This window comes from Microtus oregoni, unplaced genomic scaffold, assembly GCF_018167655.1.
Source record: "Microtus oregoni isolate MIOR12 unplaced genomic scaffold, Mior012 000037F_ref0000500, whole genome shotgun sequence".
In the NCBI taxonomy this organism is placed as follows: Eukaryota; Metazoa; Chordata; class Mammalia; order Rodentia; family Cricetidae; genus Microtus; species Microtus oregoni.
Window position 1 is genome coordinate 12,430,436 of NW_024543096.1, and position 23,484 is coordinate 12,453,919.

Genomic DNA, 23,484 nt, shown 5'->3' on the forward strand with positions numbered 1-23,484 from the left:
CTTCTGACATATATGCTTAAAATGAGTGATGTGGGTCCATTTTACTTGTAATTTCTGTTGTTATTACTAGGCTGGACGTTGATATTGAATCAAAAGTTACTTCTTTTTTCGTTTTCTTTTTTCTTTCTTTTTTTTTTTTTGAGACAGGATTTCCTCATGTAGCCTTGGATACCCTTGAACTAACTCTGTAGAACAGGCTGGTGTCAAATTTACAGAGATCCTCCTGCCTCTGCTTCCTGAGTGCTGGGATTAAAGGCATGCACCACCACAGTTTGGCGAAAAAAAATCTCTACTTTTCAATCTTCACTGCTTCCAAATATTTTGTGTTTTTAAGTCACGGGAATTGTTCTGGTTTTATGATGGCATTTCCATTGAATTTTTAAACTGTTAAAAGTCATAAAAGCAACCGTTTGACACTAAATGGTTCTGGACCAGATATATGCACTTCCTCCCATTCTAGCAGCAAGGTTCCAAATTACTTCTGCCTCATATTATGACTGCAGTTAAATTCCATGACATTACCTATTGCCTAAGGGGTAACCAGCCCTCAGGCCTTCCCAGTGGTGTCCATGGCTGTACACCACAGTATCTGTGAATTTTAATAACTCACTTGGTGTGTGATACTAACTTGGAGCATTGCTTGCCATCTGCAGTCTTAAAAATGCCGGGGTGTCTCTGCAAGACAAGAAAAAAAATCAGAAGTAGATTTTCACCCTATGAGATTTGTAGTACTCTTCAGTTAAAGGGGATAGGTTAGCTTCTAGAATGTGCCTATATCTGTTCTGCCTCATCCTAGCAAGAATATTATCTTTAAAATTTTTTTCGTGTGTGTGTGTGTGTGTGTGTGTGTGTGTGTGTGTGTGCGTGTGTGTGTGTGTGCGCATGTGTACATTTGCAAGTGAGCGCAGGTTCCTGCAGAGGCCAGAAGAGGACATTATATTCCAAGGAGTTGGAGTTACAGGCAATTGTAAACCACCTGATTTGGGTGTTGGAAACTGAATTCAAGTCTTCTGTAAAAGTAGCAAGTGCTTCTAACTACTGAGCCATCTTTCCAGACCTGAGAGTGTTTCCTTTTTCCACGGATCTTTTGCACTGGTTCATTTGTCCTAATTTGTATTTCTTTTTAATCATGAAATTGTATCATCAGAAAATACTTTAAATTGCACTGTAAATACAACAGTAGAAGTTCTTTGATTTTTCACTCTTTATGTTTATGTGTGTGAGTGTTCATGTGTGCAGAGTCAGGGGACAATCTTGTTTGAGGCAGGATGGCTTCTGTTGCTTACCACTGCACACAGCAGCTATTTCATTCATGAGTCTCTAGGAATTCTCCTGTTTCTGTCAGAGTGCTGGGATTACAGATCTGTGCCACTTTGTTCATAGTTTTGTGCGTTGTGGTGACTGAACTCAGATCCCCATGCTTGCACCCTTGTGTGAGAAGTCCTTTACCCCGTGAAGCACTTCCCCATATTCCCATCATTTTTTATCACGTGGAAGCCCCCACCTGCGGGTGTCCCTTGTTCCATACCCTCTCTATGGCTGCCTCACTGTATCCACTGGATAACCCCCCAGGCTCACTTGCAAGTAGGAGCCAGCACACAGAAGGAGTCAGGTTAGTTTTGCTGGTGAATGCATTGCAATAGCACGGAGTGCAGGGATGGAGCAGTTTGCATGCTGAGGGCTGAGTGACAACACCCATTTCCATGTGGGAAAAGATGGTGCCCCCCTCCCCCGTTTGACCCCCTAAATACTCCAGAGAACCTTGCTGCCATGAAACTGTACCGTAATGTTTTCTAGGTGTGATTCATTCACAGTTTAATATGCTGCTAGTTCTGGCTTGGCTTTTCCCTCAGGAAGAGCCTAAAATCTCTTCATTATAATATAGACAGTGTACTACACTTTGAATACAAATTTATCCATGTTCAGACTAATTTTTCCAGTGATTGTCTCTACCCTGGAGAAGTGCCTTTAATGAATTACATACAAATTGTGTAATTTAAGAAGTTAATTTGGTTTTCTGGTTACACAGGACTAAAAACAGCCCTTGTAGAGAGAGATGACTTCTCATCGGGGACCAGCAGCAGAAGTACTAAATTGATCCATGGTGGCGTGCGATACCTCCAGAAGGCTATCATGAAGTTGGATGTTGAGCAGGTAATTGTGTATGCTGGCTGTTAAACAAAAATTGCCACTATGCTTTCTCTACCCAATTAAATCAGGCCTTTTTTTTTTTTTTTTTTTTAATGGCTTTAAACATTTCTTCCTGTTCAGAATTCCTGTTTAGTGTATGCTGCCGGGGTATCTTTCATGAGAGGTGGGCCAGTTCGTTCTGTATCGTATCATGTTTATGGGTAATCGGGCTTTTTCTGTACAAGCATGTCAAAGTAGCAGATTTACAGAATCACTTTTGGAAGTGTTGCCTTTTAACAATCGTGATTGGGTTTTTGCCAGTGGCCACCAAATTGCTACTTCTGGGCAGTTTCAGGGGTGCTGTTCTGTAATGCAGACCGAGTGGCAAATTGGTCTCTCAGCTGCAACTGCGATCATGCACTCATATTGTCGCTGACATATTCTTCAGGAGAAAAAAAAAATGATCTGAGTCACACTTTCCGTGTGTCGCACTTTATTGTGTCCAGTCTGCCATCATTTGAAAACTGCCAAGGCCGTGTGGAAAATGACATTTCCCAGAGGGGTGAGAAAAAAATCAGCTTCCCTCCATATCTGCTTTTCTTACGAGGAAAAACACAGTAGCAAGGACTTGCCATTGTCAAGTTTTGAGCCTGGCCCCCTTTCTCGCCTTGACAAGTCAGCTTTGAATCTGTCCCCCTTTTCCTATGTCTCTCTTCAGCACCTGTGATGGATGCAAAGAAAGCAGCGTGGGCTTCGTGATCCACTGATTTCAGATGTGTTCTGGCTGATTTTGTAATATCTGCAGCCTTATTGTCACGTGTCAAATTCGTATTATAATAATAATGCCCGCTCTTTAGGCAAGTAGAATGGGGGCCCCAGGAGTCGAGACAAAGCCCTCTTTACCATCTGTAAAATAGCTGTTCAGGGCTACAGATCATCTTTGCGAGGTTTAGGGAAGGCAAGAGAACTTTCCATGAATTTGAGCAATCTGTTATCTCTTACCTGGAGAAAACATCCCGGGGAACTGAGAAAGGGGACAATCCAGAGAAAGCAAGATAAATGGTTACAATAATCTTGTAACTCAAGTCAGGAAACTATCGTACGCCTGGGAACTCTGACAGCATGTTTTTCTCCTATGCAAATACAGTTAAGGTTTCTAAAAAATCTTTGAGGTTGACAGCATGATGTATTATTAGAGATTTGATTAGGAGGGAGCGCTCCTCGCTTGGAGGTGGAAGGTTTCTGTATATCAATCAGTTGGCAGGGTGTCTATTTGCCATTTGAAAATATTATGATCTGTTACTGCCAAACTCATTTTCTCTGTTTTGATTTTCAGTATAGGATGGTGAAAGAAGCCCTCCACGAGCGTGCCAACTTACTAGAAATCGCTCCCCACTTATCATCTCCGTTGCCTATAATGCTTCCAATTTACAAGTAAGCCTTTGCTATAACCTGTAGGCTATGTGCTTGTCTGAGGTCAGCAGAGCAATGTGGATCTCGTGGAAACAATACTTCTGTGTGTATTTCTTAATGTGGTTTTAATGGCCCTAACCTTTAATGCATTTCAAATACTTTCTTTGGTGTATTTAAAAATATAGGTTTTCTTAAATCCTCTCTGTGGACGTATGTCTAAGGGCCAGATTTTGAAGTCAAAGAGGTTGAGTTCCCTGTTTATAATTAATGGAATCTTATTCCAGGTTTTTGGAGTACATAGGTGAACAGTTGTGTTTACTAAGGCATTTGAATGAGGTCGTATGTGCAGCGTAAAATGTGATTCCCTGGCCACGCCCCAAATTATCCTGACGCAAAATCAGAAGCTACTGTGTAGCAACTCAAAACCCAGCTAGCTATACTGGGCATTTTTATTATCCAAGTTCACATAGATGAAATTCATCTGCAAGGTGTGACTACACGCGATCAAACTCATTCCCCTAATGGTAGAACTGGGTGTGACGTTGTCCTACGTGGGAGACAGGCCCAGTAACACATAAAGGTGGATTATGTAATTCTTTAAGCCACACGGGTGGTGTAGGGCTGGAAACAGACTTAGTCATCCAGCCCGTGTTTAGTTATAGATTGCTGAGGGCCTCTTCAACCTGAGTGTGGTTTACATTACCAAGGCCTCCAACCTACATTGGTTGGATCCATCTTTAGACCTGAGACCCAGGCATGGGTGTTTATCTTGAATGCACCTGAAGAATTCTAAGATGCAGCAGGCACCAGGCATGGAGTTGGTCATAAACTCTCATTGGTTCTCCCCTGCATGGCAGCTGAGCCAGTGTCGGAAGCAGCTGTACAGACTCGGGTTTTTTTTTTTTTTAATTTTATTTTTCCTTTCACACCAGTACTTCTAGGTTTACCTTTGCTTTCCCTAAATGGCTTTCTTTGTAATTTAAGGTGACATTCTATAGTGCTATACTGTGTTTCTAAAAGAACACCCCTTTCTCCCTGCTTATGCTGTAGGTGGTGGCAGCTGCCTTATTACTGGGTGGGAATCAAGCTGTATGATCTGGTTGCAGGAAGTAATTGCCTGAAGAGCAGTTACGTCCTCAGCAAATCCAGAGCCCTGGAGCACTTCCCCATGCTGCAGAAGGACAAGCTGGTAGGAGCCATCGTCTACTATGATGGTATGTGACATTCCTTTCCTTTGTTCGAGATAGTTTGCTGTCCAGTGGTGACCCCGTGAGTGCATTGACCCTTAGAGTCCACTGCAGTGGAATCGGTTTGCATTCTCGCCTTTAATGTTAACTTTATGCAACAAACAAATGTACCCACAGCTATTTTTCTTTTTCAGTACTGGCTGAAAAACTACCCATGGTACTTTGCTTCTTCTTTCTGTTTAATTAATTAAAACATTTTTTATTTTTAAAGATGTTCCAGATCAGATTGCCCTGGAACTCACTGTATAGACTAGTCTGGCTTCACAGTTGTGGCAATTCTCCTGCCTCAGCCTCCAAAGTGCTGGGGTTACAGGTGTGCACTGCGGTGCCTGGCTATTTGTGTTGTATATTGTTTTCCCTCTTTGACTTCTACGCGTGTCTCATGGTTGGTTTGGCCCATTTCTCATAGCAATGGATTTCACCCCACCCTCATGCCATTCAATTTCTTCTGTGTTCGGCAGTGAATACTTGCCTTATGAATATATTATGATGTTGAAAGCAGCTGAGGATCTGTTAGATTTTCTAGATGAAACCTCTATTTTCGAGGGGTTATAAACCTAGAGAAAAATGCCCCTTGGGCTGAAAATTGACATGTTTTTGTTTTGCATAGGACACACCATTCTTGAGCGTGTAATTTATGTGTTGAGGATAGATGCATCTGTTAAATCAAACTTTTGTGTTTTTTTACGTGTTTGCCTGCTGGTGGACGTTTTCTGACCCGACTTTACCTAATGTCCATTTGCTATGTGTTCAATGTGACTTCTGTTCTGTATGCGTGTGCACAATATAATGTGTACATTTTTATTTGAGGAAACTGAACAATACATTTCCGGATAGACCACAACCAACAGCAACAATACAAACCAGTGCAATCAAAGCCATTTATTGATCTTCATTGGTCATTTTAAAGTGTGTACAGGACTAGAAATTAATGTAAGAATATTCATTTATAAGAAAACTAGCTGGACACAGGCGATGGCACATGTTGAAAGGTTTAGAAATTTTATTACACAGAGACATCTCAGACTCTGAATCTCAGTGATCCCCCCCTTCACCCGTTATGTGGTCTTTATATCTGGTGTTAGATACAGAAATTCTTAGCACAAGGGAATGTTTTTTGGTTGTGTTGCTTTAGAATATTTGATGCATATGTTTATATTATTTGATACTATATCTGCTTTTAAGCCCATCTTTCCTTTCTTCTTCTTTTATCCGCCCCCCCCCCCCCCAACCTCTTTTCGTTCCAGCGTCACTCTTCTGAATCAATTCAGCTGTCTGGCAGGCTTTCATATATAAATGCAGAATGTATATGTGCAAAAGGGGCAACAGGGATCAAACTTAAGAAAATGTCCTAGGAGCAACAATATAAGAAAAATGTTAAGGGTCTTAGACAAACATTAAGAGCTAGAAAATTATCAGTTTGTCGGGTTTTTCAGCATCTGAGACACCACAGGGGAAGGCACTTAACTACTTTTTTGGTGCCCTTGATGGAACCTCCATGTTAAAGGACAACCTTCACTGTGAATCTGCTTTCTCTGCAACAGACCCTTAACATTAATCCATTGTAGTTTATTGGGTGATTACTGTAAAGAGGCTTCTGGCCCAGGAGGAGTAGGGATTCTGTAAATAGCATCCTGTCTATACTCGTGTGGAAATGCTTGTGGGCTTGTCCTTCTCTTCTTCCTTCCACACAAACCCTTCCAAATTCATACCCATTGAAGAATATTAATGTCATATCTAATGTTTGTCTTAGTTTGACTTTATTATGAGTAAATTTTTTGCTGTGGTGAATCCAGGGAAAATTTGTGTTTTATAAAACAGAGGAAACATCCTATCAGAATTAAAGAGCAAAAGTTCCTCTAATTCAGAATAAATTTATCTTTATTCTTGGTTAGAAGCTACAGAAATAGAAGTTGAGCAAAAATTATTGAAAATTCCTTTAGAATAATTTCAAATAGATGTTTCTAAATTGTACAACCTTATGTCTTGAATGGAAGAAGTGAAATATAATTGCTTTGGCCACTTGAAATCAAATATTTTCCTTTTCACTTTGTTCTGAAATTATTCAAACTATAATATGTAATATTTAAGGTGAGACAAAGCAAAAATATAAGAGGGCAGGATTATTCATGTGCACTCACAGTGTGCTCACAGATCTTGACAATTCCTGTTTTATCCACTCTGGTGTGATGAGCAGGCTGTATCCCTGTGAAAATGAAGAGGAAAGAGACACCAAGGCAAAGGGATTCATGCACCAAACCACTTTCTCAGAAGTGGGAAAGAAAACCCTAGTTTTTGACTCAAAGCCTTTTGGAGAGAAAACAAATCGTTTTGAACCATGGCAAAGCTGTATGTATACTTTACAAACATTTTATTACTGAATACTCTCTTGTTCACAAGTAACCATCATGTGGGCTCATGCACATGGCTCATTGGCTAAGAGCACTTACTTCAGAAGCATTAAAACCTAAGATCTCTAGCATTCAAGTAAATAGCTAGGCATGGCCTTGAGTACCTGTGATCCTGGGAGGTAGGAGAGGGCACGAGCAGAAACAGGCTTGCTAGGGCTTGCCTGAATAGCCAGCCTAGCCTTCTACCCCCCACCTCCCCTAGAAAAGAACAACAAATTAAGAAAAACCTACCAAGCTCCAGGCTCTATGAGAGCCCCTGTCTCAAGGGAATAAGGTGAAGGCAACTGAGGGAGATGCTGATGTCTTCTCTGGCCTCTGCACAGATGTACATGCCACACACATGCAAAGAGAAAAATGAGGAACCATTGTGTTACAAGACCATAAGACAATCCAGTCATTTCAAAATGAATTCAGGCTTGAAGTAACTTTAAAATCCATGCTTACATTCATATACAGTTACCTATTTCAACGTAAACAGAAACAACTTGTGTAATTTTTACCTAAAGAGACTCTTGATCCTAATGAGAAGATCATGCATATTCATAAAATGAAGTTTTCAATGATGTCAGCGTTGTATTAACTATGAACTCTCATTAGTATTACATCAACAGAGTTACATCAGCCACTGTGACTATGATGCCTTGGAAACATAGTGACCTGGACCAGTCGACTTTGTTATGAAGTTGGCCTAGGGGTTAATATAACCTTTACGGTCTGTTCACGACTGAACTGTTAGAGCTTTAAGGCATACATCTAGAGGTACAAATATCAAAAGATTTTGTCCTTATTTTATCCTTTTAATTTTGAGACAGAGTCTCACTCTGTAATTTGGGCTAGTCTGGAACTCTTTCTGTAGACCAGGCTAGCCTTGATTTCACAGAGATCCACCTGTTCCTGCCCCCCTGAGGTCTTGTATTAAAGGTGTGCTCTACTCTACCTAGCTCAAAAGTTTTTAATTACTCAGAGCCATAGTTAGTCCTAAATAAATTATGATAGCTACTGCATATGATTAAATCAAAATAAATTTCTCCAAAAAAGTTCCTACAAGCAGTGGAATACATCTTTCTTGCATTTTACTTGCTTGTTTTTGTTTTCAGAGGCATGCTCTTCCTATGTGGTCCAGCATGGCCTTGACATCTTCTCCCTACTCCCTGCCTCCCCACTGCTGGCTTTGCAGGTGTGCTCCAGCACACATAGCTTCTCACACTTCCTGATGTTCTCTCATGGGCATTTTTGGGTATGGCATAAGTATGACCCACTGTGATATTTCACTGTTAACTGTTAAAAGACAAACTGATACATATGGAGGAATAACTGCTATCTTTTTAAATGTAGGCAGAGTAAATGTCAAGTTCCTCAGTTAAATCCATATGAAATGAAGGATACAAGTCACATACCAGATTTTTCCTCCAGTTACAATTTCTTATATTCTTTATCGAAACTATGTAATTCATGCCCTAGCTTTCTCTCTGAACCATAGCCCCATGTCTCCTGAAGCTCCTAATCCTTAACTGCTAGAGACCTACTAGTTAGATAATCCTGGCTACGGTGTGTGCTTTAAGGTTCCCAGAGTGGTGTCCAAGCCATTCTCTAAGAAAGCAGAAAAGGGTTGAAAGCATCTCTGCTTAGGGGCTTGGCAGTTTGTTAGATTATTTGACTGCTGCTGGGGCGTAGTCTGTTCCTGAGGAGCTTCTTTCCTCTGCTGTCAGCTTTGGTCCAGTCTTGTAGTTCCTCCCAGTGGTGGCACATCCTGGTGATCTCCCAACACGGGAGACAGAGACAGCAGGATCAGGAATTCAAGATCATATTCTGCTACGTACTCAGTTCTAGGCCAGCCTGAGTTACATAAGACCTTGCCTTCTGTGTGTGTGTGTGTGTGTGTGTGTGTGTGTGTGTGTGTTTTGAGACCAGTTCTCACTATGTAGCTCTGGCTGGCTTAGAACTCACAGAGATCTGCCTGTCTTTGACTCTGCAGTGCTGGGATTAAATGCACGTGCCACCACACCCAAGGCCATGCCTTCAAAATAAAAATACTAGTTCCCAGAGTGGATTCCTGTTGCCTTGCCACTCGAGTTGGACTTTAGTCCTCCAATCCTCTGCACAGAAAATGAGATATAACTAAAAATCATTAAATATTTAAAGTCATTAAATAACTCCATTAAACCTCTGTGAAATGGAATTGGGGAACAAAGTTATAGTTTTAAATTTTTCCTTTCTGCCAGTCGAGACACTGACCGAGAAAGATGTCTGTTCCTGTATACCTAACAATACTCATAAGTGCACCTTATGCACATATGAAAATAGCAACCCGAGGAAACTGTGTTGGCTTTCCCAGTGTAAATAAAAGGTGGTTACAGCCATGTTTCGAAGGGGGAATTAAAGCCTATCGCTGACTAGAATATTCATTTCCATTCCAGTTTCAAACTCCCAGCATACAAAGATGCATTCAGCTGGTGAGGGAGCAAAGCCAATTTAATCTCTGGCTCCCCTGAGGTAACTGTAGTTCACGGTCCTGCCCGCACTCCAACCTCAGCTATAATCCCTGGCTCCTGGAGGTAAAAATTCACTGAAGTGAGGAAAATTCTGCAGCAGGATATAATGATCCAAAATGACAGGGACAATAATGACAATGAATTTCATGTCTCCCAGTCATGAGCTGAAGATGCTTGACTAGGCTGACGTATACAATTAAATTGTTACAGGTACAGCAGGAGATTGCAGTTAGGGGTGCGCTTTGGGGAAAGTGTGCCTCTGGCAAAAGGCAGATTGTGGCATCTAGCCTCTTTGTTAGGAACAGCCTATTACTCCTGTAGGCATGCACCCAGACTGTGCGCATTAATAAAAGAGAGCCCAAGTTAAAGACAAGTCTTTTAAGGTATTTATCTCCTTTGAAAGCTTAAAGGAAAATCAATTACTCAATACCTCAAAGGTGATGTTCTTTCCTTCTTTTTTTATAAATGTTTCTTTTTCTTTTATTATGCTCCCCCCACCCCCTAATTGAGTTTTGAAATCAAAATGTACGATACCTGTAAGCAAAGAGGCTGAGCTTCTTGGGGTTACCCACTTTAACACAGAGACACACTGACTTCTCCAGAGTAATGGAAATAGGCTGGTTAGATAACTGAACGTTGTTGATTTATGAAAAAGGCCTATGGCCTGTTTTGAAGTTTGAACTGCCTTTGCTGCTTAACACAGCTCTCTCAACTGGAATGTTGTCTCCCAGGTGGAGAGGTTGAGCTTCATTTACTGTGATTTAGAAAGAACACGCTATAACTCCTTTGTTTTTTACAATCAAATTCTTTAAAATTTCTACTTTTTGTGATTTAAATGTGTATAGCTTATGAATACAGTGGTCTATGTATGTAATTTAGAAATAACCATAACAGTTCAGGCTATATTGATATTCACTTTACTTTTGAGGTACTCAGTTTTTCATTTTTTTAAAAATGTTTTCAAGATAAATATATCAATAGAAAAAATATTGAAATCTGAAAGATGAACATTACCAGTTCTATAAGTATTGATTATTGGGATAACTGGAAAGAAACCAAGGTATTGATAAGAGAGATATTTTCTACGGCCACACTTCCCTGAATGCACCCTCATCTGGAGTAGAGGGATATGTCATCTTGGGGACTCAGATGGTCAAAATTTGGTACAATACAATAAAAACTTGTGAATACTATTTGTATGGTAGTGTCTTAAGTGAAAAAAAAAACTCATCAAGTTCTATTTGCAAATAATCCCCATGGTTCTTACCATTTTCAGACTCTTCTTATGGAAAGTTTAAAATTACATGAATAGTTACACATAGACTAGAATAGGGCATGCATATGCTGTATGTAAGTAATAGGGCATAACAGGACAGACTGGAATTTCCAGCCAGGCCTAGAGTCCAGCTTGTTACCAGCCCTGAAGCTGTCTGTGATCGTCCCACATGCCATCGTTCTTCCTGTTTCCTAGATATGAATCCGTCTTTTGTTTAGTATCTTAGCACACAGACAGTTTTCAGGAAAATACTATTTAGTTTTGTTTTTAAATTTTGTGAAGTAATTATTCAGTGTGCTGTGAAAGTTGCCGCAAAGCCTTTGCAGAGCAGATGGATGCACAGTGTGAACTAGATCCGGGCACTGTCGTTGTCTATGACCCAGACCGTCCTTACATATGCCCACCACGAGAAACATACAGAGAGCTTCACCACGTCACCACGTCTGAGTGAAGAAATGGGAGTCAGGGAATTAGCCATCGAAACACAAATGAATGATTTATTTCAGTTTACGAGGTGGAATCAAAGCAGGATTGAAAGCGAATGGCCTGTGAACTGAACCCCGTGGAGTCTTAGAAACAGGATGGTGCAGTTTGGTTGATGTTACCCTGGACAGCTGCTCAACAAATTTACTGTAGTTTGAATCACACACTGTGATCACTGTGTATCAGTGAATTAAGCTATTGACACTGGACTGGGTGGTGGTGGCACACGGCTTTTATCCCAGCACTCGGATGGCAGAGGAGGTAGTTCTTTGTGAGTTCAAGGTCAGCCTGGTCTGTAGAGTGAGTTCTAGGGACTACACAGAGAAACCGTGTCTCAGGGAAAAGCCAAAACAAAACAAAAACAAAACTAGTCTATGCTATCTAACTTACAGACTATTTTGAAGTTTAAATAAGCAAATAAATGGAAAAAGAACTTTAGAGACAAGTCATTTTCAGGCATTGCTGTTGGTTCTCTGGTTACCCTACCACATTTCTCTTTTTTATTGAGGATGTTCTGAAGTGAGTGTTCTACAAGCATCCACTTGTGTATTTAAATTTTCAAGATTTTTCCAAAAAAAAAAAAAAAACCATTTGCCAAACCTTTTTGGGGAAAAGCATTGTGCCTATAAGCATGTTCCAAATAAGAGAAAATGTTTATAATTTCAGGATTTAAAACAAGATGTTTTCAAAAAGCTTTCATTAGAATTATTTGCCTTTTTTGATGTCAATTTAGAGCATATTTGTTTTTTTTTTAATATTTTGTCCATATACAATTTACACTTCTAAATTAACTGCATAGTTGTTCATCTTGATTTCCTACTGTCCCCCTCCCTGTTGCATTGCTCTTCTTGTTTTCTGTGGGTTACATAAACGAAGCTGACACCACTGCTCATATAGCAGGCCTTTTTTTTTTCCTTTTGCCCTCAAATGCTGCCTTTTTGCCATTCAGTGTATCTGGATACCAACTAATGCTAAATGAAATTTGACATATCCCCCTAAGAAACAAAACTTATAAACTGTGGCTTCAAAGGAAACCTTGAATAAATAGGACACACTCTGTCCACCCAGGCTAACATCCAGCATATGCTTCAGCTTCCTGATGACGCGGCAGAGGAGCAGAGCCCCCAGGAAACTTGGCAATTGTTTATTGCTCACTTGGCAAGCATGAATTAAACACCAGGCTCTCATTCTCTTATAGTCATTTAAACACACACACCCGATCAGGTGTAGCATCCTGAGATAGCAGTTAACCATATTGCACCTTGTATATAAAAGTCCAAAATCTCGGTATGTATAAAGTTTCCTGAGTGGATAGATCTGATGGCTTCAAGAGAAAGCTCTCTTCCTCTCCCCCTCTTGCTCAAATGGCTCTTGGAGAGGGGAGTCGGGGAAAGGATCAAAGGCAAAAGCTATTATGTTATAAACCTGTGCATTTGCCCTCTCGGTTTGCTTACTTTTCGTAAAGTAAATATGGAACCTATTAACTAGTCATTGTATCTGCCAGTAACATAAAATTATGAACCTATGGGTTTTGAAATAATTCACTACATATGTGGCAGATATTTTGTCCAACCCTTCACCCTTACGACCAACAGTGTTTTGCTTTTGTATAACAGTACGCTTTCTAAGTGATTTTCCTAAGTCATTTTAGTCAACCGACCCCTATATATGTAAGCTGAGATAGGATATTACGATCCATGTATTTCAGGAAGGAAGGAAGGAAGAATGCAGCTGTATTTATATAAATCTTTGGGTCAATGTTTCGGATACATGAAGTTGTGAAGGTATTGGTTGGTTGAAATAATAACATTACAGGGGACCATGGAAAAGGGTAAAGGAGGGAAAGAAGGGGAAGGAAGGGGAGCAGAGAAAAATACATACCAAAATAAAAGCAATAAAAACAATAAACAAATAAAAAGAGTTTTCATCCATGGTAGATGAATTCTAAACTAAGGCATCCTCCGTTTTTGCTGGGGCTGGGCCCCTCCTTTCTGCCAATGGGAATGCCCCTTCAGCGGCTTCTTGAAGATGCATCACACCAATATGATTAAAAATGTGTCGAGACCCTCCATAGAGGAAACCTCAAGATTTATGAAGCCTTTGCTGCCATCCTGGTTCTTCACTGTCACTACCTGATGTATTTACCTATACGTTTCCAGCTTATGGATGTTCCTCTTCTTCAAGCAAAAAATACTTATCAAGATCTGATGATATGTCCCTAAAATAAACAAGCTTAAAATTGAAAAAAAATAAATAAAAAAAAGAAATAATAACATTACAGATGAAGATTTTTCTATAATGACTTCTATCCGCCATTGATGTCTTCTTTCCTTTCTCGATGTGATAAAGCACATCACCAAGGAACTGTAGGGGGAAAAGGGCTCGTTTTGGCTTACATTCTACAGGTATCTGTCGTAGCCAGAAAGACATCATAGGTAAGGAAAGTATTGGTGGCAGGGACAGGAAATTGGCTAATCACAGAGAGTAAATGGGGAGTGGGGGGTGGGCTATGAAAACTGGAGGCTTTCCCCCAGTGGCCCACTTTCTGCAGCGAGGCTCTCCTAAAGGGTCTGCAACTTGTCCAGGAACACCAGCTGGGAACCAATGTTCAAATACTTGAGCCCATGGGGATCATTTCACATGCAAACCACAATTAGTTCTTTAATTCATCGCACACTTAAAAACATAATGAGGCGCTGAAGCAATGGCCGCTTTTCAGAGGAATGAATTCCATCGAAGCACCCACATGGCAGCTCACAACTCTAACTCCAGTCCCAGGGCATTTGAGCCCTCATCTGGTATCCAGGGGCCCTGTGTGCATGTAGTGCACAGACATACATGCAAGCAAAACAGGCATATACACAAAATAATAACCTTTCATTTTTCTTTCTTTCCCTCCCTCATCTATCTATCTATCTATCTATCTATCTATCAATTTATTTTCTTTGAGACAGTTTCTCTGTGTAGCCCTAGTTGTCCTGTAACTCACTCCAGACGTGGCTGGCCTTAAACTCAGAGATCCGCCTGCCTCTGCCTCCTGAGTGCTGGGATTAAAGGCGTGCGCCACCACATCCCCCATATTTCTTTAAAAATTAAAAAAAAAGACATTTCAATAAGACATATTTTTATTATCTATAGAAAAGAAATGAGAATCATACAACACAACAACCGCTCCTTTCCAAACTTACTAAGCTAACTTATGGCCAGTCTTCACCTGCGTTCTGTCTTCTCTGCAGAACTCCACAAAAGTTAAATCCTAGAACAATCTGTATTGATAGTTTCTTGCTTCCGTCTTGGGACCCGAACCCAGGGCCTTCATTGTGTATGCTGTGCCAGAACAGTATTGTTAAGTTATAGTTCAGTCTTTAGTCTATGCCCGTAAGGGTAAAGATTCTATTTTAAATATAACCACAATTCAGTGTTTAATAATATATCTTAATAGCTAGCATATCTGGTTGCATTCATATATCCTTTGTGGCTGCATAATAGTAATGAACTTTTGAATGAGAATTTATTTTATAAATTTAATTTATAAATCAGACAAAATTTTCCAGAGATAATGGGGGCATGCCAATAATGGTGAAGGCTGATGGTTGAAATAAGAAGCCATCGTGGGCAACACTGTTTTCTTCTTCATATACAAAACAAAGCAAGGTGTGAATGTAGTTTAGAGACAGGTCAGTGATCAAGAGCACTTGTTCTTGCAGAGGACCTGGGTTTGGTTCCCTGCCTCCATATGGTGAGGCACAGCCATCTGTTACCTCAGTTCCAAAGTATCTTATGCCCTCCCTTACCTCCATGGGCAACAGGCACACATGTGGTGCATACACACCTACACATACACACATACATATGCACATACCTGCCTGCACACAGGCAAAACTCTGATATATGTAAAATAAAATCAAGTTTAAAATATATTGAATTAAGGTAGCCAGGCTTGGCATCAGGTACCTTTAGCATTGAACCATCTAACTTCCCCCACCCCCACTCCTCTCTCTCTCTCTCTCTCTCTCTCTCTCTCTCTCTCTCCCTTGTCATCCTCATATTTCTCATCACATGGCAGGCATGGATTTCTCACAGGATACTCAGACTTCTTCATTGGCAGCTGGCTTATGTCACAGAACCCATAAGGGGTCCAAAGCATACTTCTCCTGGAATCACAGTGTCACTTTTACACCTTGCTAACTGAATTGAGTCCCAGAGGCCACCAGATTTAAGGGTCAGGATGATACAAGAGAAGAAAAACAGGAGGCAGAGTTTATTGGGTAGAGAAGGAGTGGCTTTGCTGGCACCTTTTAAGGAGGCACAATCAAACTGTTTTGCCAGAAATCCTCTAGGAGGGCATGTGGGTATCTACTGCACATGCTTGGACCTCACACCCTTCTTCAGCCATTGTTGCTTAGCTAATTGGAATATTCCATTAGAGCGGGGATTTAAAAATAGTTCTTTTCTGATTCTGTTTATATTTATTAACTCAGCTAATTATAATTTCCCTGTTTCAACCTTTTGCTTCATTTAGAAACCTTGCATATAGGTATACCCTGTTTTGCTTCTTTCCTTTTATTTATGAGTGTTCAAAAGTAATGGCAAAGTAGTTTTCCATGGTTTTTGTAAAAGTATTGAAATTGTTTCAGGGAGTAGCAATATGTTCTCAATTAGGTGTGTATATTTGCTGAGTCTATCCATTAGCGGTACCCATGTTCACATTGTCAGTTCTGAAAGGTGGCTCCTGAGCACTTCTGATTTCTGTAAGTGACCTGACATGATAGATGTGCTCTTCTCTAGGTCAAGGTATTTGGAGCTTCCCATGAAACTTTCCCATGCTCCTCTTTTTATAAAAACAAACCAAACCATTTTGTTTATTTAATTAATTAATTTATTTATTTATTGTGTATGGACACATGCTGTGGTGGCATACAGAGGCTAGAGGACAACTTGCAGGAATGAGTTTTCTACTTTTTTTTTTAAATATTTTTTATTTATTTATTATGTATACAATATTCTGTGTGCATGCCTTCAGGCCAGATGAGGGCACCAGACCTCATTACAGATGGTTGTGAGCCACCATGTGGTTGCTGGGAATTGAACTCAGGACCTCTGGAATAGCAGGCAATGCTCTTAACCACTGAGCCATCTCTACCACAAGGATTCTGGGACCTTAACTCAGGTCACAAAGCCTTTTGGCAGGGTACCTTTATGAGATTAGCCATCATTGGAAGTAGCCATTTCTCTAGGGAAGAAATGTTGGGGAATGTTCACTAGCAACTGGATATTCATTGATGGTTGGTTCTTTTTTTAAGTCTTTCAATAGAGTTAGGTTTTGTTTTGCTTTTAGAGATATTCTCTTGCTGTACAGTCTGTGCTGGCTCCTGCTTCTGTCTTCTGAGTGCTGGGACTTATAGGCATGTGTCACCATGCCTGACTTGTAAATTTCTTTTTAAAATTATTTTATTTTTTAAGGGTACAATATAATCACATCATTTACCCCTTCCCTTTCCTCTCTCCAAATCTTCCTACATACTGCTGCTGTGGAAACCCTTCAGTCAATAGTCTTTCAGCAGCCCACGTTGGGCATGGTCTCAGGTACTATAAATGCAGACAAAAAGTGTATGCAAATTTCTCGGCTGCTGGTTTTGGTTCCAGTTCCCAATGCACACAGAGGACTGAGGATCACTACTCTTTCTGTAAGTTTATCCCCAGATAAATAAACCTTTGTTATAATCCAGGCTATTGTGGAACTCTCTTGTATGCCTACAAAACACAATTTAATTTTATTTTCAGTTTTATTACTGTCATTAGGGTATGTATCAATGAATACATAGAAATCATTCTCTTTTGAAGATACATCACATAGTTCCTGTTACTGTGGTTATGCTACCAAGTGAATTAGCAAAATTCATTTTATTTTTGCCTTAGACCATTATAGATATGTCTTCTTAAACTTATATTTTAAAATTACATAAAATGCAAGGCTTAAGAGTTAATGTCAATAATTATTCAAGCAGGGAGAGATTTTTCTTTCTTATTTTCCCTTTCTTCTCAAAGTTAATAATTATTTTACATGTGTGTATGTGTGCTCATGTGTGTGTGTGTATGGACACGTGTGGTCCATGTTTTTGCAGGTATGCATGTCCACACGCACATGCGCAGGCCAGAGGAGGATTAAAGTGTCCTGCTCTGTTGCTGTCTGCCTAATTCCTCTGAGACAGGGTCTCTCACTGAACGGGTTGTAGGATGGTGGCCGGCAAGTCCCAGTGATTCTCCTGTCTGTTTGCTACTATGTTGGAGTAACAAACACCCATGGTCATGCCTGGCTTTTTAATGTGAGGGCTGTGGATTCAAACTCAGGTTTTCATGCTTACATAGAAAAACCTCTTACTTAGCCACCTTCCCAAGCTCCTAATAATTAGTCTTAGAATTTTAATATATTCTTTAATTATGAATAATAGTGGAAGATACTCATTGTCAGCCTCTGGCCTCCATCCTCAACTTCATACATGACTGTACTTGTACAGGCACATGTATACGTGCACCGCACACAATACCCATGTGTACACAGTGTTATATATGGATCAGTAAACCGTACAGCTGAATTATTTTTCATTTGATAAGTGAAAATGAATCTTGCTTCCTTTCTTCAGGTACCATAAAAATGGCACACCTACCAGGTTCATCGCTATAGAAAACTTAAAATTAGTCTTTGAGTCTGAAATGCTATTATTATCATTATATAAAATATGCTCTGATTTGTTTAAATTTGCTAAAACCTAGTTCTTATCATCTGCTTGTGCTGAATGCCAATCTCCTTAGTCAGATTCAGTGCTCATGTTAATTATAGTCTTTTGAATAGATGGGCCGGCCTTACACTAATACATAAAATTATATACTTGTTGGAAAAAATCTCATTTTGATATGGATCATATAATAGTACATTTAAAAATTTTAGAGATGATGCTAATTAATTCTAGTTTGAGGTTAAGATTTGAAGATTCAGGAGGCTTCCTTCTTTTGTTTTAGAGACCTTGGGGAAAATACACGGTCAGGTACAGACCGTGCTCCGAGTGCTGCGTTTTGAAACTTAATGTAAATTTCCAGTTGTGTTCATCTCAAAGTACTGCTTCAGAAATACAGTATGGGACACATTTAGGAAGAAGGGAAGTAAGAAAGATTTGACAAAGTTAAAGACACAAATAGAAGATAAAATGCTGTAATAACTGATCATCAGGAAACTGTAAGGATTGGTGTTTAAGGAACTGATTTATTTTTAATTTGTTATACAGTTTAATGCCTAGCTAACTGGTGGTGGGATTGGTAGGTGCTCAAGTTCTAACCACTGTAGTAGCCTTTCTGGGTAATCCATTGTATTTGTCTAGGAAAATGCTTAGCAAAGGCAGAAAGGGGGTGGGGTCCAAACAATCCATTTTGGAGTTCTTGCCAATGGTGGGGAGCAGCTGTCTTGGTGGAACAGAAAGTCAGACTAGTAATACGCACTTGGCCCCCTATGAACAGCAATATTAGCAAGAGTATTAGTTCAATTCCAAAACCCTAAACTGCAGTTTCAATTACCCTTCTACAAGCAAGTGCTAGACGTGTAATAGGAAGCTGTGAAAGATGGGGTCAGTGTCACTCTTCCTTGGTTATAGGCTCTTGCCACCCAGTGATGACATAACTGGGTTTGATACCTGGAACCCACATGATGGCAGAAGGGAGAACTGACTCTGCAGAGTTGTGCTCTGACCTCCATACTCGAAATGTGGCATGTACCCTCTTTACCCAATAATAATAATAATAATAATGATAATAATGAAACTAAGTCTAAAATAAGGTAAGTTGTGCAAAAGTCACTGAGAGAGACCTAGCCCTTGTGAATATAAGTAACACCTTGACAGATTATACTCTACCGATTATACAAGATTTATTATTTCCAGATAACAATTTTCAAAGCAGTTTGATTACTTACTCAGATCATACTTTCCATTAATAAAATACTTGTTAGATTAGTCACAGAAAGTATGGGCTACATACCACCTACTTTTAAAAGCTCAACTTTGTTTACAAACATGACTGTACAAGCAAACATGCTAATTATATGAGAATATATGTCATTGTGTAAGGCAAAATCATATTCAACTATACACATAAATTGCTAGCTATATGAAATATGTATGTCTCATGTAAAGCAAGATCATAAACATGACTGTACACATATAAACATGCTAGCTATATGAAATAGGTATGTCTGTTACATAAATCAAGATAATAAACATGACTGTACACATATAAATATGCTGATTATATGAAATATGTGTGTCTGTTATCTAAAGCTAGATCATACTCATGACTGTACACATACAAGCATGCTAGTTAGATGAAATATGTATGTCTAGTATGTAAAGTAAGATTAATATTTTAAGAAATATTTTCTAGTGTATTTTTTCTCGTTATATCTCTGGGTAAAATTTATATCATCATGCTCTTTAAATATAAACAGAACAATTTTTTTTCACTCACTTAGGTCAAATTTTAGAGTAATAGAAGACATCATTAAAAAAGCTAAGCATAAACATTATTAGCGCAAGCATAATGAAATACATATACAATTTAGAGTAATATTTAAAGTAATATAAATACCTAGATGCAATTAAACACCTCACTCACTAAAGTCTAATTATTTTAATTTGCTGTTTAATTTAATCTTGGCCCTGTCTGCTTCCTACCCTACCCAAATGTGAACAGAATGAATTTACCCCATAAATTTTAATTTCGGCTTCTCCTTTCTCCATTTTGTTTCTCTGGCTCTCAGTCCCACCAGCTCTTAACTACACCCAGGTTGTAGCTGAAGGTCCCCTGTGCCAGGACTCCTCTATGAGCCAGCTGCTCTGGCTCTGCCCACTCTGGAGAAGGTCTTTCAGTGATGTATGCACTTTCTCCTGTAGAGTTCAGACTATGTGCCCTTGTTAACGGTCTTTGAGCTCTGGCATGTTCACCATCATTTTTATAAATATTAAACCTAAATTTTCAAAGAAATCAGGTTGGTTTATGACCCCAGAAAGTCTTGAGATTATTCATAGTTTAGGATTTGCCCTGAACATTGCTCTCCACAAAGTACACAAAATCATGTTGGAAATTCTGGGTGTAACCAACTTCAACAAACAAGATCATTGAGTAGTAAGGGAAAGAAAGGTTTGGGAAAGAAGTGATTTGTATTGGCGTGTGTGACCTGTGTTTGATGAGGGATTCATGCCCTGTCTAGGAACCCAAAGAACCAGGCATTTGAACTAACTCACGATCCATAAAGCTACAGCGCTTTGCATCAGGTGGAGAATCTGTCCCCTGGAAAAAAGAAAAGGCCTCTAGACACTGTTGCCTCAGGTTTTCTCGTTGAGCCTCACCTTCTGCTAAAGGGAAATTTTTAAGGACTCGGGGATTAAAGGAAGGAATGCCGAGTGAGCAGGAAGCCAGGAGGGAGCCACCCTGCACAGGAAAAGGATGGGACAAGGAGGTTAAGTCCCGGTCCGGTGTGCACCACTTTGCTTCCGTTTCCTTCAGAACTCACAGTATCCACTATCTAGGTTTTCTTATTTTGTTCGTCATTGTCTTTTTGGTTTGACTCTATATTTGTAAGTCTATGCTTTCTGGTTTCTTGTAAAATATACAGCATGAGAATGAATGAATGAATGAAGTAACCTCAAGTGTTTCTAAGTTCTGTTTTAAGAATAATCTAGATCTTTAAAACTTCAATAAGGAAAAAAGTCTGTGATTGCCCAACTGGTTTATGTCAGCGTTTTGGAAAGCATAGTAGTCTTTAGAGCAGTATTAGTGATGTAAACCCCCTGGAGTCTTAAGGATGCCTGGTGCATGCTAATTTTGTACTTATCCAGGTGGAAGAAGGAGAGGAATAGCCAAAGCTATAGATAGAACAAAGGCATGTCAATTGCAACCTGGTCGCAGTTTGGGCCCAACTCTCCTCACCAATCCCATACCGTGACATTGGTAGTTTATTTATTTATTTTTAACCTGTATCATATTAAGATCTAACTTTGACAAATTGCATTTTGATTTATAGTCTGTGCTTTTGGCTTGTGCTTTAATGGCATTAGCCAACTCTAGACACAGAATGAATTCATTATGTACCTTATGTATGTAAGTAGTAATACTTCCTTTTAATGAACATACGGTCACATCAAAGTGCTGTCGAGAGTGTTTCACAAAAGCATCTTTGTGCAGTGCTCCTCCGAAGTTTGTCGAAGATTAATATGCTGTATTTTAAGTTGCATTTTAATGGTGTAATATATTATAATTTTGCTCTCTCTTTAAGGTGAATAGTCTAGTATCGTCTGTTTGAGTCTTGATTCTTAGGCTTACATTTTTAATTAGAATTCAACATTTTGACATTATAAATTTTATTTGTGACCAGATGAGTTAAGAGTCCACAAAGTAAATTGACTTTGAATCTGTAAACTGAGCTTTTGTTGCTGACAAAGAATAGATAGGTCACTTTTCATATTGCCTGTCGATGAGAAATTCACAGAACCTACTTATGCAGCCCTTTGGGGCAGCTCTAAGCCTTGGCAATGTCAGCTAACAAGGCTCTTCTCTTAAACATTTGTTTCATTTTCTCTTTATTTATATGTATGTGTGTGTCTGAGTGAGTGTGTGTGTGTATGTGTGTGTTTGTGTGTGTGTGTGTTTGCAGAAGACAGAAGACATCATCAGATCTACTAGAGTCCCTTTGGCTTACAGTGATTGTTAGCCACAGGCTGTGGGTGCTGGGAACGAAGCTTGTGTCCTCTGCAAGAGTAGCCAGCACTATTGACCATGAAATCGTCTTTCTAGTCCCATGAACAAAGTTCTCATCCTTAAAGTGTGGGAACATTTTGACATTTGAAGACAGGGCTCTTAACGCCAGATGGTAGCGAAGTGAATCAATCACTAGATGGGTTTAATGTCCATCCGGGCTCTGAGCAGCCTTCCATGGTGAGGAGCCCTGAGTGACAGCCACACTGAGTGTCCACCCTCTTCCCATCAGTGTACGGCTCTGATCAGGACAGTGGTCTTTTCAGTGGAATCAAAGGCATGATGGTAATCAACTTTCTGCTGCAGGAAGGGGTCTGCGTAAGGCAAACCAGGTAATCCTTTGTGGTGGTGAGAAGCCAGTCCTTGGGAGAAAGACTAGGCAGAATGTTCAGGCTCTATGGGAACAGGGAGGGCATGGAGGCAGGAAGACTTGTGTTTGGTTTTTATTTATGGCGAACTGGACTGTCGCTGTGGGAACCACTAGACCCCCGTGGTCTGAAGGTAAACAACAGTTTGGGGCAGGTGATCACTTTGGACAGGTGGGGGCTCCGAGTAAACGGTCAGGTGTGGTGAAGGTTGACTGTGGAGCCTGCCCGTTGAAGGACGGCAAGAATGACAATAGGACAAGGTGACCTGGACTGTCTTAGGGACTAATAGGATTGTTCTGTCACAATAACCAGCATTTCCAGAGAGACCTTGGGAATTGCCAGGGGCCTGGACAAGAAGCCCTACACACAGAAACACAGTATTCAATTCTTTTTACTTTTTGTTGTAAAATGAAAGCGTAAACGTTGGTGAGAGCAGTATATCCCAGATTTATACTTAAAACTTGAGAGTGAACTGACATTTTTATTTTGAAGAGGAGTCACATAATATCTTACATTTGTAACTTATTTTTTTAAATTGTAGTGTTTAGAAGCCTAAGGTGCTAGTTTTGGGGTACTATATACACATATATATTTTAACTTGAGTCTCATTACATATTAGTACTTCATAGATAAAGGGAACATCATTTCATCATTTTTAACATTAACTGAAACCTTTTTTTCTTTGAAAGAGCTATTAGGATTTTTTTTTTTTTCTTTTTGAGACAGGGCTCTGCTGGGTAACCTCTACCAGTCTGCAATTTCTAATCCTGCTGTCTCAGCTTCCAGGAACAAGGGTTTATAGGCGTGTGCCACTATTTTAAGCAAAAACTGTTCATAATATTGTTTTATTGTAATTTATGTAAT

The 23,484-nt window shown here is 39.7% G+C and overlaps 1 protein-coding gene across 3 annotated transcripts in view; it reads left to right on the top strand.

The window, feature by feature from the left end:
- Positions 1-23,484, top strand: part of Gpd2 (glycerol-3-phosphate dehydrogenase 2) — a 176,273-nt gene that overhangs the window by 108,264 nt on the left and 44,525 nt on the right. For all 3 annotated transcript variants that reach the window (XM_041631438.1, XM_041631436.1, XM_041631435.1), the window contains exons 4-6: positions 2,030-2,154; positions 3,467-3,564; positions 4,594-4,757. In XM_041631438.1, coding sequence (XP_041487372.1) covers positions 2,030-2,154; positions 3,467-3,564; positions 4,594-4,757 — 387 coding nt within the window. The remainder of the gene's footprint in view (positions 1-2,029; positions 2,155-3,466; positions 3,565-4,593; positions 4,758-23,484) is intronic.